We start from the raw sequence: 14877 nt of genomic DNA on the forward strand, positions 1-14877 counted from the left end.
TGGGACTTGCCCCGCGTCGAGTAACGCACGCTAAGCGACGCTGAGTCACTCGCGGCCTTTCTGACGCCGCAGCTTGAAATACCGATAGGAAGCGTGAGTCACTCGATCACCTGCAAGAGCAACCCTCGCTGGAGCACGCTTTCAAAAAAAATATTTTTAGCAGATGATACCTTTACACTTGAAACATACTTAAAACTACTATACACATGAAGGTGTCAGCGTGCTTTTACTCTCGAGTCCAGAAACGAAGCGCGTATCCTAAACAATATAATAGGGGCTGGCTGCCGGGGCGGGCTGGTGCGTGTGGCTGGCTGGCAATGAGGCGCAGCCTGCGCGGAATTCGACAATCCCTCCTCGGTACAGCGCCAGCGGCACCGGGCGTAAACAATGGCACCCCCTCCTCGCTCGCGACGGCCTGCCACGGCCTGCGCGCAACATTGACAATCCCTCCCCGCCTGCCACGGCGCGGAATATCGCGCAACAATGCCTCCCGATTCGGCCCGGCCCGGGGCACTCGGGCCAGCTCGGGCTCGGCGGCGGGCGGTGCAGGCCACAGCTCGGCACGGCTAGTACCAAAGTACCAACACCGGTCACCTCGCTCGGGTCTATATGTTTTGTTTCATACACAATTTTAATTACTATCTTTGGAATGAGCCCGCATACTACCCCGTATAAGGAAACCGAACAAGTATTGACTGAGAAATTTGAAAGGGAAAAGAAAAAAAATTGAACTCTACACCCCCTCCCCAGTCTTAATGGGGAGGCCTCCTGCTTTACTTCGGTGTTCGGGATGGGAACCGGTGCTATCAGGTACCTGGGGTTAATCCCGTCAGCGACCCAAGCGTTCGCCGGGGGACCCAGTAGGACCCCAAAGCTCAGACAGCTGGGTCGGAGCACCCAGTGTGAAGCTCTTAGAGGGGCGGGACGTAGAGTGAGACGACAGAGAGACAGAGAGAGACTCAGACAGAGAAGAGGTTTGGTGGGAGCTTCTTGGTTTCGTAGGGTTGGTTGTGTACCCCATGGTACCCCCACTGTCCGGCGCTCCCGTACCGAACATACAGCGTTTTAGGCCAGCTTCAAAGGACTTATCATCGCCTCCCCGACGAATCGAGGAGGCACCACCCGCAACCACACACCGGGTGGTCTGGATTGATGGATCAAATACGCCATCGCTCCAGTGCCGAGGCCAACCCGCCGAAGCGGATTGCTTTTTAGACACCCACAGCGGAGTGGCCAGGTGAATGTGACTCTGACCACTACGCTATCACGCTTGTACGTCTGGCAGCGTGTTGGACGACGGGTTTGAGTTGCACTGGGAGGAAGGCGGTCGAAAAATGTAATGAAATGTAATGAAATGATGGGATTCGATCCCCGGACCCCGCCATCGGGATCACACGACTTTACGCTCTCGGCCGCCACGGCCCATGATGAGAGGGTCGGCGTGAGGTGGGTTCTTGACGCAACAGGACTCGACCGACCCGGTCAAAATATCGCAAGAAGTTGGGGGAGTCGAACCGCCGACCCTAGCACTTGGAACCGACGCCTCTACTCCCTGGACCACCACGTCCCATGCTCGGAGTGGGCTCACGTTTACGGGTTTGAACCGCACTGGGTGAGGCAGTAAAATCAAATGGAAATATTTGTTAGGAGTCGAACCTCCGGCATGTGGGCCTGTTGCACACGGCTCCGCTCGGATGGCCTCGAACCACCACCCTAAGTAAGTCGAAAAAACGTATGTGACGCTGGTATTCGAACGCCCGCCTGCGGTAACTCGATCCCACGTCTCTAACCTCTCGGCTATCACAGCAGTTGTGAAACGCGATGGATCATCTGCTTTCATTAACGTTCGTTGAATGAGATTTTTTTTTTTTTTGGTTATTGGAATGTGTGCGCAGGGAGATGAAGTGTTTGAATTCGAACCAATGTGTGCGCGGCAACTTCGAATTTGTTTCTTCTCCCTAGCGACGCCAGCCTGACTGCACCTTACCTCTCTCCTCTCTCTATCTGTCTCTGTTGATTGCCCACCCCTCGCAAAGGTCCGGCCTTGCTCCACAGCAGTCTGATGATTCCGACCAGTGCTTTCGTCGCTGTCTCCCTCGCGTTCCAGGGCGCCCCATGAGTGCGAGAGAGACAGAGCGACGAAAGCAGCACCGCTCGGAACCAGACTGCAGTCAGGGCGGCGCAGCGCAGCGAGTTACAGCCGCCGGGATGTGACCTCGCCCCGCGCGGCGGCCTGCTCCAGTGATCTCACACACACTCTCTCTCTCTCTCTCTCTCTCTCTCTCTCTCTCTCCCTCTCTCTCTCACTCACTCTCTTTCGGGCGGCTGGGCCAGGGCGTTTGGGCCTTCGGCCTTTCGGTGGACCACGATGCCCAGAGCGATTAATCGGCAAAGCACTGCTTTCCCACGAAATGGACCGCAGCCCCGCGAGCTGGCCTGCCGTGGCCTGCGCTGAGCTGGCCAGCGCGTAATTCCCCTAAATTTCTCTCTCTCTTTCTCTCTCCGCGGCACGGTCGCACAAGGGCCAGCAGGACCACTCGGCTCGCTGCAGCGCGTAAATACCGCCGGACAGTGTAGCTCTGTCTCTCTCGCACTCATAGGCCGTCCCGTCGGGGTGCGAGAGAGACAGAGCACCGCTCGGAATCAGCCAGTCTTGGTCCTGGTGATTGCCGCTGGCTTTTCGCACCCCGGCAGTGCGGCCGCCCGGACAACGGGTTGTTAAGCCGAGTGGCGCCGACGCAGCGCAGCTGCCACCCGCGCCGAGCCGCGCCAAGCAAGCAGGCACACTGACGAACGCCCAAATGAAACGTGTGAAATTTGAGCGAGGCCATCGGCCTTGCGTAAACAGTGGATAGCACGACAAAAGGCAACGCCCCTCTCAACCAAGGGGATGCATTTTCCGTCCGAGGCTGTAACTGGGGGCGCCCAGACGTTTCTTCATCGGTTTAGCTCTCATTGTAGTACAAGATTGGCGTGACTTGGGCGCCTTCGGCGGGCGCGACAGCATCCTGAGTTAAGTAGCCTTGCTTGGCAGGGTTTGGCAGGCGAGGCTGCTGGGGCGGGGGCGGGCCAGCGGCGCGGCGGTGGAGGTCGGTTGACCCCTTGGCACAGCGGGCTGCTGCGGGTGCGCGGCGTGGCGGCGGGCACGGCACGGCTGGGGATTGCAGCGATCAGGCTCAGTCAGCCTTTGCTCCAGAATGCGGGGAAATCCCCTCCCACGCCACGCGCTGCCGCCATGCTGCCGCCCCAGCCCCGGCCTTGACCCCTGACCCGCCCTCCTCGGGCCGCACGGATTCAACGCGAACCAAACGTATATACCTGCGGTTCCCAACCTTTTTCGGTTCGCGACCCCAAATTTGTAACAAAAAATTTCCGCGACCCCCAGGAAAAATTTCGCGACCCCACGCGACCCCTCCTTTAGCATGCCTTTGATACAAAGTGCGATAATCCACCTTAGTTTGGGAGCAGCATTGCCGCAAAGTTGATCAAAACGGCCACAAATGTCTTTGAAAAATCGTGTTTTGGGCCGACTTTAAGCAGCCTTTGCGTCTGATTCGAGGCGGTATTTCGTCCTCCCTCAACGGGCATTTGGTCTTTGGACCTTTCTTTAACATGCCTTTGTTACGGAGTGCGATTATCGGCCTTAGTTTGGGAGCAGCATTGTCTCAAAGTTCATGAAAACAGTAAAAAATGCCTTTGAATGCCATTTTGATCCACTTTGAGACAATACTGCTCCCAAACTAAGGCCGATAATCGCACTCCGTAACAAAGGCATGGTAAGGGAAGGTCCAAAGACCAAATGCCCGCTGAGGGAGGACGAAATACCGCCTCGGATCAGACGCAGTTGCTGCTTAAAGTCGGCCTAAAACACGAGTTTTCAAAGGCATTTTCGAACGTTTTGAACAATTCTGCCAGCCGGGAAACAGCCGCGATCCCAGGTGACCCCAACCACCTCGCCGCGACCCCTCGAAATTTTTCGCGACCCCAAAGGTTGGGAACCGCTGGTATATACCACAGAGCCCGCCCCAACCAAAGCAACATCTCTTTTGAAACTTTATTTGTTAGTGCGGCAGGGTGGATGCGCCGCCACTGCGGGGAGCTCTGACACTCTGGCAGGACATGTCAAGGACGATGATGCGAAGAAAGTCGTCGCGCATGAGACGGGCCGCGACGGGCCACGGGTGAAAGGGCGGTCCCAGTCCAGCACACTCCGAACGAGCCCTTTCGTCGCGCTGTCTCTCTCGCACTCACGGAGCGCCCCCCTGGGGGTTGCGAGAGAAAGAGAGAGACAGCGCGGCGAAGCACCGTTCAGAAGCCTGCAGGGCAGCGCGCGGTGATGTGATGACACGTGAGACAAGGGCCACGTCGCTGTGTCTCTGTCTGTCAGTCGCGCACGCAGCGATACCCCGCGCGTCAGGCCGCTCAGCAAGCATCCCTCCGCAAGGCACTGGCCACGGAGTATCGGAGGCTCGTTTACTTCAATTTTGGTGTCGAGTGTGCGAAGCCATTGATGCGATTGATGCACTGTGAGAAACGTTCACGGGAATCCCAACGAGATGCTAGTGAGAGATTCGCGCGTCGAGTCCCTTCCTGGCGGCGTCCTGGTCCGAGCGCAGCCGAGCCCAGCCCAGCGCCCGCAGGGTAGGCAACCCAACGGGCACCCACGCGGTGCGGGCGAGCCCTCGCGGGCCCAGCCAGGCGGATGCAGGGCCTGGCGACGAAGCACCTGGCTAACCTGTCTGACGAACCAACGACTCACCAGCTGACGGAGCCAATTCCCCTGAAACTCGCGACGTTGATCTGACGCATGATTTCTCCCAAGAAGAGTCCAAATCCATTTCAGTTCCACAGGGGGTGACTGTCGGGTCAGTTTCACAGTGTCTGTCTCTCCATCGGCTTAGATCGAGTAACCGCGCCTCTCCCCTGTCCTGTTGCTCTTTGACGCGCCGCGGCGCCACGCCTCAGCCCACCGAGCGCTTCCGTTTGGCAATGGTCTTCGCGGATTCGAGATCCGAGTCAACGACATGACGAGTCGCCAAGGGAAACTCCACAAGGGCAGTGCGCAACACGCGACACGCACGGCACGCATCACGCACACGCACACACACACACACACACACACACACACACACGCACGCACGCACACACACACACACGCGCGCGTGCACACACACGCACACACACACACACACACACACACACGAGGCAGTCACGCAAAAGTGTGATCTCATTGGCCCCCGGGGGTGGTCGTAAGTACTGGTCGTGAGAGGGGAGGGAAAGCGTTGCGTTGGATTTCAGCGTTACGGGATGGCCGGTGTCATCCTCCTGTACGGAATGTTTTTGTCATTGTTTTGTTTAGTTGTTGTTTTGTACCCCATCTCTGGCTCACTCCTTGCCTCGACGCGCCGGTCTGACCCGTGGCTAATGAAGAGCAGCCAGCCACTCCTTTGCTTTTTTTTCTAACTTTTTTTTTCCACCGCTTTCCAAGATTCTCTGCACCGCCGCGCGAAAGACGCCGATGCGCGAATCAGGCATAGAAGGCCTTGCCGCGTCCTTGGTCCACTAAACGCGGCACATCCAACTGCCGAATCAATTAGCATCATGTTGTTGTTTTCCTTTGTTTCTTTAGTTTCTCCTCGCGTTCGACCGTCTTCGTGGCGTCTGAGAGGAAGCTTCGAGCCGCGTAGAATAACATACCGCTGTATAGATTGTGCAATGAATCTGGTGGAGAGAAATTAACATCGTAAAAAGAAATGTGTCGTACGGACGGTCACTGCTAGACTAACGGGGCGGTGCGGCGTGGCCGGGGCGGGGCGGGGCGGGGCGTGGCGGGGCGGGGCGGGGCGGGGCAGGGCGGGGCGTGCTAATCACCCCATACCACGCGATTGCCGCTCGCTGCAGGCTTACCTTTGGCAATGGCGAAATGTGCCAGCGAACTCTTTCCGTCTTCATGAACATGGCACACCATTGCTTCTCGTGTTAAGTGTTGTTTGATTACGTTTTTGTTGCGCTTCTTTGCTTCTCATTGCCCTGCAGTCGTGCGCGGGGGATGGGATCGAATAAAAGACAGTTTTCACGATTTTCAGGTTTATCACAGTTGAGAACACTCAAGTGAATTAGTTTTGGACGGGGCCTAGTCTGGCTGCGGGGACTAGTTGACACGTTAATAGCAGCTGCTCTTCTGGATGAGTTTCTTTCTTTCAGCTCCTCGTACACCGCCGTTTGGGTCTTATTATTTACAAATGTATAGGCCAGCATACGAATCAACCAGAAGAACGATCGCATTGCAGGAGATGTTTTACCTCCAGCTCTACATGTAGGCCCTCATAGAGAACATCATACAATCGAGTAAACGAATTTTGAACGGCTTTTTTTGTCTTAATGCTATAACAGTTCTCAGAATTAAAAAAAAATCTTACAACATTTCTCACATACACTCACACTCAGGCACATGATAAAAAAATGAAGTGTCTAAAAAATAAAAACAACAAAAACAAAACAGGATGAACAATCTTTTCGCTATGTGTTCATGGCTCCCGGTTTGTGACAGACTCACTCGGACTCACTATCCGATTTGCACACACCACACCACACCCCGTCACTGACGCAAAAATGTCGACGGTTGCCTTCGAAGCGCTCCTGCCCTTTCACGTTGGAAACGGTGACGTTTTTTTTTTTTCAAAAAGATTATAACAAGAAAAATACAACAAAAACAACGCGGAAAATATCCAGTTTTCAGTATGGGCGGGCACCATGTCAAGAAGTTGACAAGTCAAAATGTGGATGTCGCAGAAACGAGTCGAAGGGGAGATGGGGAGGGGGAGGGGGACGGAGGAGAAGGCCGCCCGGCCCGGACGGCCCGGACGGGCCACTGGACAGAGCCCCGAGCTGAAGGTGAGGTTGGACCACCTCGTGGGGCCCATGTCGCCCATGCCGCATTCCGCGGCCCGCCTCGCGCCCTCGCGGCACTGCTGGCAGTGTGCTGGCAGTCCGCTGCTTGACCGGCGTAGTTTGACTCTTCTTTCCGCGACATTGGTGCAAAGGAGCGACAGAAAGGGGAGCATGGGGTGTCTGACAGAGTCGCTTCTCCTTCATCCTCTCATGCAGTTCGTGGCGTCCTCGGAGACGCGCACTGACATCGCGCACTGGTCACAGATTCACTCTCACTCACGCACACTCTCGCTTTTTCGCACTCGCACACTCACTCACTCACACATTCACAGAGTCACAGGCACTCTCGCTGGCCGGCCGGCGCTCACAGCCGCCGACTCCGCCCGAACGCCGCCCTCGACCTGTCGCTGGCCGCGGCGCCGTCGGCTGGCTCGCTGGGGGTGGCGGGGGTGGCGGCGGCGGGCGCGGCGGCCGCGGCGCCGGCCTTGAAGGGCCTGAGGACGGGCGACGACGGCGAGCCGTTGAACTTGCGCGCCGAGGGCGTGGGCGGGCGCGGCGTGGTGTTCGGCGTGCTGGCAGCGCCGGACTCGCTGAACTTCCGCTTGCTGTTGTTGTTGCTCACCGAGTAGGGGTTGGAGTTGGACGCGGCGCGCACGTTGTTGGTGGGCTTCTTGGCGTCTGGGCAAAACGACAGGGAACGCGTGAGCAGGTTTGTTGTGATGGGTAATGCTTGAGCACACGCTACTCACTGTTGGCGGGCTCGGCCCTGGGCGTGGTGGTGGACGTGGTGTGCAGGGCGATGACGGGGCCGCCGGCCGCAGCCTGCTGCCGCCTCCTCTTGAGGGCCGCGATCAGGTCCTGGTTGGAGCGGAAGGGCCGCAGCACGCCGTTGCCGACGCGCTTGCCCTTGGAGGCCTCGGTGGTGGTGGACGACGGGCCGTCGGCGCCCTCGGCGCCCTCAGCGGCCTCCTCCTCGGGGTAGTCGCCCTCCGCGCCCTCCTCCTGCTGGGGCTGGGCCGGCTGCGCGGCCTGCAAGGACAAGAGCAACGAATGTAGGCCAAGGTCACCGCCGAGAGGCATTCTGCTGGGGGTGGGCTGTCCACTCACCGGAGCGGCGGCCGCGGGCTTGGCGGCCACTGCTGCCTTGGTGGCGGGCAGTGGTCGCGGTGCTAGCGGCGACGGCGCCCTGCCCCTGGCGGCGGCGGGCAGTGCGGCGTGGCGAGCGGGGGAGGCGGGCTTGGCACCAGGGGCGGCCGCGTCCTGGTCCTCCTCGTACTCGGCGTACTCCTCGCTGACTTCGGCGACAGCCGCGCTGTGCGCCGCGGCGGCCAGTCCCAGGAGGACGAGTAGACTGTAACGAATAACGACAAAGTCACGACATGACCCGATGTGGCGCCGCGCCACGACGCCGTGCTCGAAGCCTTGCGACACGCCGGTGCCGGGTGGCGTGGCGCGGGGCGCGGGCCGTGCAAAGGTCACAGACTCGGAGACTCGGTGCAGCACCGCGACGTCCCCATCGCGCAGCATCGCGCAGCATCGCGCCACACGCCGCCCAGCCTCCGCGTTTCGCCGCGATTCGCCGCGTTTCGGGACTCCCGGGGGCATCCAGTGACATTTGTGTATCGGGGTCGCCGCCACCGCGCCGCTTGCCGCTTCACGCCGCGCGGGGAATTTCCCTCCCCCTCTCCTCCTTGACGGTGGCATGTCTCATGTCCGTGGGTCCGTGGGTCCGTGGGTGCGCAAACGATCAATGTGACGAGATAATCGTCGGCGTGCGGGGGTTGTCGGGAGGGCCCTCGTCAGAGGAGGCTCCCGGTATCCCGTGTGTGTGTGTGTGTGTGTGTGTGTGTGTGTGTGCGTGTGCGTACGTGTGTGTGAGCATGTGTGTGTGTGTGAGGCTCGCCAAGGGCAGCCCCCTGCCTAACCCAGTTCAACTGGATGGACGGGACGGGCAGCTTCGGGCGCGGCGGGGCGGGGCGGGGTGCGGCGGGGCCCGACGTTGTCACACGTGTATTGTGTGGATGACGAAGGCGGGGACAAAGAACAAACACCCTGGTGGCAGGCTGCCCCGCCCCGCCCCAAAGTTCATGTCGCAATAAGTGCTCGCCGCGTTTGTTCGAAAGCCGGTGGGATGACCGTCGCGGACCTGGCGGCGGCGACGATGACGTTGACGGGGAGGGCGACGAGGGGTTCGGCTGCCCCCGGCTGCTCCGCGCTCCACTCCTAGGGAACGCGCCGGAGTGGGTCTCCTTGGGGAAATGAGGGCGGCGCGGGCGCGGCCCAGACTTAGCCGGCCGGCCGGTCCATGACGTGATCGTGATCGTGCGCGCGGTGCGCCGCGGTGCCGCCGGCAGAGCCATTCCGAACAGTGTCCTCGTCGCTCTGTCTCTCTCCCGCCTGCGGAACGCCCCACGCGTGCGAGAGAGAGTCCTGAGGCCGGCGTGCCGCGCCGAGCGGCTTTCGGCGAGCCTTTGGGCGTCCGCTCGGCGTTGCTCTGCCTCGCTCTGCGTCCTCGTGTCAGAATGCTCGGCGCGGTGCAGCGCGTTTGGCAGGCGGAGGCGCGAGCCCGGCCGGCCAGGGTCGCGCCGCGGAAGCCGTCGGTCGTCAACGTGATTGCGGGCCGGCATGCCGGCCGGCCGGCCAGCCCAGTCAGCCAGCGCTACAGTTGCGGCGGCCCGCGGCCCGCGGGGCTGGCAGGGGTCCAGACACATGGCGTGCAGACAGACAGGTGTCGCGACGCGGCACTGCGCGGCGCCCTGCCCTGGCGGTGGTGCCTCCCTTCAAGCATCGACCAGCAGACTGATTCCGAGAGTCCCTCCCGTCACTCTGCCTCTCCCGCACCCATCAGTGCGAGAGAGACAGCGCCGAAAATGCAGCATGGCCCGGAAGCGACTGTAGCCGGCCTCCAGGACGACGCTGGCCGTGGCCGAGGTGGCCGCATAGGGGATCTCCGCCGCCTCCGCCGCCGCCTGCGCGTTCGGCCACTACTTTCGCCGGCCGGCTGACGGCTTTACACCGTCAGGCTGCAAGGCTGGAAGCGCGCTGGAAGTGAGGAGACGATAAATGGAAAGTAAAATGGCGAGACTCAGCGTAGGCAGCGGTTTAGACGTAACTCCGTTACATTGGCGCTGCTCCGCGGTGCTCGCTGCTCCGTGGCGCAAGCGGCGCCGCAACCTCCGCCATCGCCATGGTGGCGTGGCCCCTCGGCCCGCACCGCCCGCACTGCCGCACTGCACCCGTCATCGTCATTGCACATTGTCAGGCCCAGGCCGCCGGGCCGCCCTGCCCGCAGTGACCTTACAGGCATCGCAGGCCGGTCAACTTCCTCGCTGCGCCTCCGCCAAGTGCACCAAGCCTAACCCTTCCTGCGGCTGGTCAACTCGTGTCGGGAACACGCCGGCCGTGGCCCCTCGCTCCCGTCGCTGACGCCAGGCCGCCGGGGTGCGTTAGCCTTTACGCCCGGAACGTTATCGAAGAGTTCGGTCGGCGTGTGCTTCGGGTTGCCGCTCGGGTCGCCTCAGGTCGCGCTTCGGGTCGCAGCGGGTCGAGCCGGGTCGGGGCGTTATGCAACAGGCGGTGCCGCTGCGGTGGCGTGGTGGGGCCTCACCGTGGGGCCCAAAGGCGGTGCGACAGAGACAGCGCTTACCTTCTTGTGTCTGACGGCCTCGCGGTGAACTCCACGGCGCCTAGCGCCACGCCGTTGCACCGCGCGGCCTGCAGGCTCGCTCCGAAGAGTCGTCCCGTCGCTCCGTCTCCGTCGCACTGGCAGGGCGGCCCGTAGGGGTGCGAGAGAGACAGAGAGACGAAACGACTCTTCGGAATCGGCCGGCTGGCTGTCGCCGACCGCCGCCGGGCGTGCCTAGTCGCGCATGTCGCCGCCGGGACAGCCAGGAACAGGGAGCGGGGCGATGGGAGGGAAAGAAAGGGTCAAAGAGAACGGGCAGGTCAAAGGGAAGGAGCCGACGTCGCGGTGCCGCCGAAAACGAAGAGTCGCAAGACGCCGAGCGCCACTCGACCGCGCGCTGCGGAGCTGCGGCCAGTGCGTCGGTGCGGGACCGCGGGTCCCGCTTCGTGCCGGGCAGGGCACCCCGGCCTCAGGCCCGCCCTGGCCGCCGCGATCCGCCGCGACGCCGCGACGCACCCGGGCTAAAAATACCCCGGCCGGCTCCACTTGCCCCACTCGCATCGACGGCGTGGTTCGGTTCGGTTCGGTTCGATTCGGCCATTCGGGTCGGTCCGCCGGTCCGCCTTATATCACTCTTCTCTCGACACCTGAACGGCCTGAACGGCCTGAACGGGAGCGCTGGCTGGCGCGGTGGCTGGTTGCGTCACGCGGGCGGGGAAGGGGCGGGGCCTGCGACGGGGGAGGCACGCTGACGACGCTCCCGAGCCGCTGCTCCTCGTGATAATGTGGTCCCGGTCGCCGTCGTCGGCCGGGCCTCGAGTACTTCGGGTTCCTCCGGGTATCTCGGGTACCTCGGACCGAGACTTTCGTCCTGCCGCGCGTCGAGGTCTCCGTGTCTCCGCGGCACACAGTGTGCCACACACTCGCTGATACTCACGCTAGGGTCGGACGCATGTCGCTGCCGTTGGTGCACACACACACACACGCACACACGAGTACACACTCACACACACACAAACACACGGACGCACTCTGCACACACACGCGGTCCGACTGCCAGCCGGTGGACTAAACGCGGGGGCCGCGGCGTGGCCGTTTTATACTGCGGTGACGTCACCGGTCTCCCTCCGGCTCCCTCGGGACCCCCGACCCCACCCCCTCCCCACCCCCTCCCCGTCTCCGCGGAGCCGCGCCGCTTGCCGGTCTCCCTGCGAGCAGCCCCACCATGGCTGTGCCTCCTCCCGCCCCCGTCCCCGCCCCGCCCCTCGCCCCCTCCCCGAGCCACCACCGCCTTTAACCGTTAAGTGGCCGTTTTCAATCTCACCGCGTCGATTCAATCGCAAGTCACCTGCGATCGGCCGGAGGGAGGCGCCCATACCAAACAGCAAAACAAAGCACCTGATGAACCAACCCGAAACTCCGAACCCATCCCGGTTTCGGCGAGTGCCGGGCGTCAAGCGTTTCGCCGAGACGGAATTAGTGAAACGTGGCGTTGTGTCAACGCCACTGGCAAGATGGTGGATAAGAGAACCCCGTGCGACCGCCACCGAGTGCCGAATGCCCTTCTTGGCCAGGGCGAGCCACGGCCCCAGCTTCCGGTGGGGCGGGCGGTCCGACGGCCCCACCCCACTCCGATGCACGCGGACTACGGACGGCCCGTCATTTTGCAAGAGGGCTCGGGGTCGCGGGCCACTCCTACACTTTTGGCGCTGCGGAGCGTGGACGGCCGGACGGCTGGAGAACACACAAACGTCTCAGTCTGCCGGCCCGGGCGGCGAGAGGGCGAGAGAGGGTGGAAAGGGGGCACAATGACTCAGAGACACTTGGCAGAGCGACGCCCACTCGGTCGCATAATGTTGACGAGGGTAGCGGCCTGTAAGGTCCCCGTGGGCCGGGGGGGGGAGGGGGGGCACCGCAAAACCGCGTCAGCGCCACGCACACAACCGCAACGTAACGGAAGCGAGGGGGAGGGGAGGGGGCGGCACAGTGTAGGAGAGGCGCCGTGACACGATCGCTTAGCTTCGCAACGCGACGCCGCCAACACGTCCCCGGGAGGAGAGAGGATTTGAAAAAGATTTTTCTTAATTAAAAATTGAAGAAAGAAAGAAAGAAGAGGCGAAATGGGCGACATTCCCGGCGCGGTCGCGTAGGTCACGACGAGGGCGACTTGGCGCTGATGCTGGCGCTGCTCTTGCTGGCTCTGCTGGCGCCGCCGCGCCAAACTCGTTCCCTGTTTTGCGGGCGCGGTGCGCGGCGCGCGGCGCGTTCCCGCCACGCGACACGGCGGGCACGTGAAACTGCACAACGGCCTTCCCCTCGCTGGCGGACGGCTTTTTGATCAAGGGTCGATCGACATACGAAACGGCCGGCCGAATTCCGGAGCAGTTCCGGGTCGTTGTCGTTATGTCACCCCTCCGGGCCCTCCGCCCTGAGGGACGGCGACGGACGACCCGAGGGAGGACGAGGACGGCCAGGACGCCGAGGCCGGGCACCGAGAGGACCGACGTGCACCTCCAGCAGGCCGAAGGCCGAGGTTCCTAGACGACGTCGACGTGGACGGCGACCTGGCCGCGTCGCTCTTGACGGCCACCTCTCACTCTTTCCGAACGGATGGCTTGTTTGCTTGGTTCGGCTGCCCCGGTAATGGCGGGGCGATGGCGGGGCGATGGCGGGGCGATGGCGGGGCATGGCGCGGCGGCCAGGCGCCAGGGAGGCGAGCGGCGAGCCCGACCGGTATGCAGAACTCGGGGAGAAAAGTAAAAAGTGCACGCTGCACGCCGAGTCCGGAGAGTACTTTTGTCTCTCCGTCTCTTTCGCACTCGTGGGGCGCTCCCTGCAGGTGCGAGAGAGACAGAGAGACGAAAAGCCGTCTCGGAATGAGTCTGGTGTCTGCCGCTGCTCGAGTGCTTGTCCGAGCGGGCTACCCGTCGCCGCGGCGTCGCCGGCCTCCACGCTGTCCGCGGCGCAACGCCGACCGCGACTGTCGGGAGCGATTGTGAGGTGATTCGTCTTTTCAGCGTGATTCGTATTCAAGAAACTCTTTAAACTGGTGGCATTTTTAGACAAATATCTGTCTGTTTACGTTTGCATGGCGGACTGGTTCGTTCCGACGAGAGCGGCACAGCCGGGCACAGCCTCGGGCAAAGCGCCTGGCAGGTAGGCCGAGCCGCCACAACGCCGTGCTGCGCGGGCCTGCCTACTCGCACGGCGCTCAGCGGACTCCTCGCGCGAAGGGCCATCCAGCAAGACCCTCGCGAGTTTGATGCCAGCCCTTCGAGTGAGGATTGAAGTCCGAAATGCGCCGTCCGTCCAAACATGTCTTCTGGCCCAGCGACCCCAGCGTAGTGCGTTGGCCAGAGCGTCATATCGTATTCGAGGGACGGCCTGTCGGTCTCCAGCGTGCTTCCGAACAGTGCTTCGGTCTCTCTCGCACCCGCACGGTCGGCCCCGTGAGTGCGAGAGAGACAGAGCGACGAAAGCACTGTTCGGCGCGCGTACAGTGCAGTGGCCGCGAGGCGCGCCGCGTGGCAGTGCAGCAGTGCGGCCAACACACGGGCGGCACGCAGCACTGCGCTGCCACGCCGCGCTGCCACGCCGCGCTGCCACGCCGCGCTGCCACGCCGCGCTGCCACGCCGCGCTGCCACGCCGCGCTGCCACGCCGCGCTGCCACGCCGCGCTGCCACGCCGCGCTGCCACGCCGCGCTGCCACGCCGCGCTGCCACGCCGCGCTGCCACGCCGCGCTGCCACGCCGCGCTGCCACGCCGCGCTGCCACGCCGCGCTGCCACGCCGCGCTGCCACGCCGCGCTGCCACGCCGCGCTGCCACGCCGCGCTGCCACGCCGCGCTGCCACGCCGCGCTGCCACGCCGCGCTGCCACGCCGCGCTGCCACGCCGCGCTGCCACGCCGCGCTGCCACGCCGCGCTGCCACGCCGCGCTGCCACGCCGCGCTGCCACGCCCCGGGGTCGCGGAAGTCTTGTTGGTGTTCCGAAGACGTGCCGGTGTGGGTGCGGAGCGTGCGGACAGCGGACAAGCAACGGGCCGCACCGGAAACAAACAGCGCCGCAAATTCCTCGTCGACTGCGCTCGTTAAAAAGATGAAGTTAGAGAGTGCTGCGGCGGCTCGTTCGGCCCGAAGGGTTGGTTTCGGGACTGCTGTGAGAAACGATGGAGAGTAGTTGGGCTATCTTTGGGATAAACAATCCCTAAGTTTCGGTTTTCCTGTTGGCAGCGTTTCACCGACAGCCACTCGTTTGCTGACAGTGCACTCTCCAGCCAGGCCTTGCTGTAGCTTTCGATTCCCTCACGCCAAGTGATCGATTTCCGTAACCCCAATTATCTAATCCACCGTGGCCCCGGT

General features: G+C 62.4%; 1 protein-coding gene across 1 annotated transcript; it reads right to left on the minus strand.

Moving 5' to 3' along the window:
• Positions 1–6443: 6443 nt before the first annotated feature.
• Positions 6444–7899, minus strand: LOC117644009 (the record flags this gene model as incomplete). Its single annotated transcript, XM_034383196.1, has 3 exons — positions 6444–6471; positions 7386–7569; positions 7641–7899. Coding segments are annotated over 3 exons (471 nt in total), but the record flags the coding sequence as incomplete, so codon positions are not given.
• Between the last annotated feature and the right edge of the window lie 6978 nt (positions 7900–14877).

This window comes from Thrips palmi, unplaced genomic scaffold, assembly GCF_012932325.1.
Source record: "Thrips palmi isolate BJ-2018 unplaced genomic scaffold, TpBJ-2018v1 HiC_scaffold_17, whole genome shotgun sequence".
Taxonomy (NCBI): domain Eukaryota; kingdom Metazoa; phylum Arthropoda; class Insecta; order Thysanoptera; family Thripidae; genus Thrips; species Thrips palmi.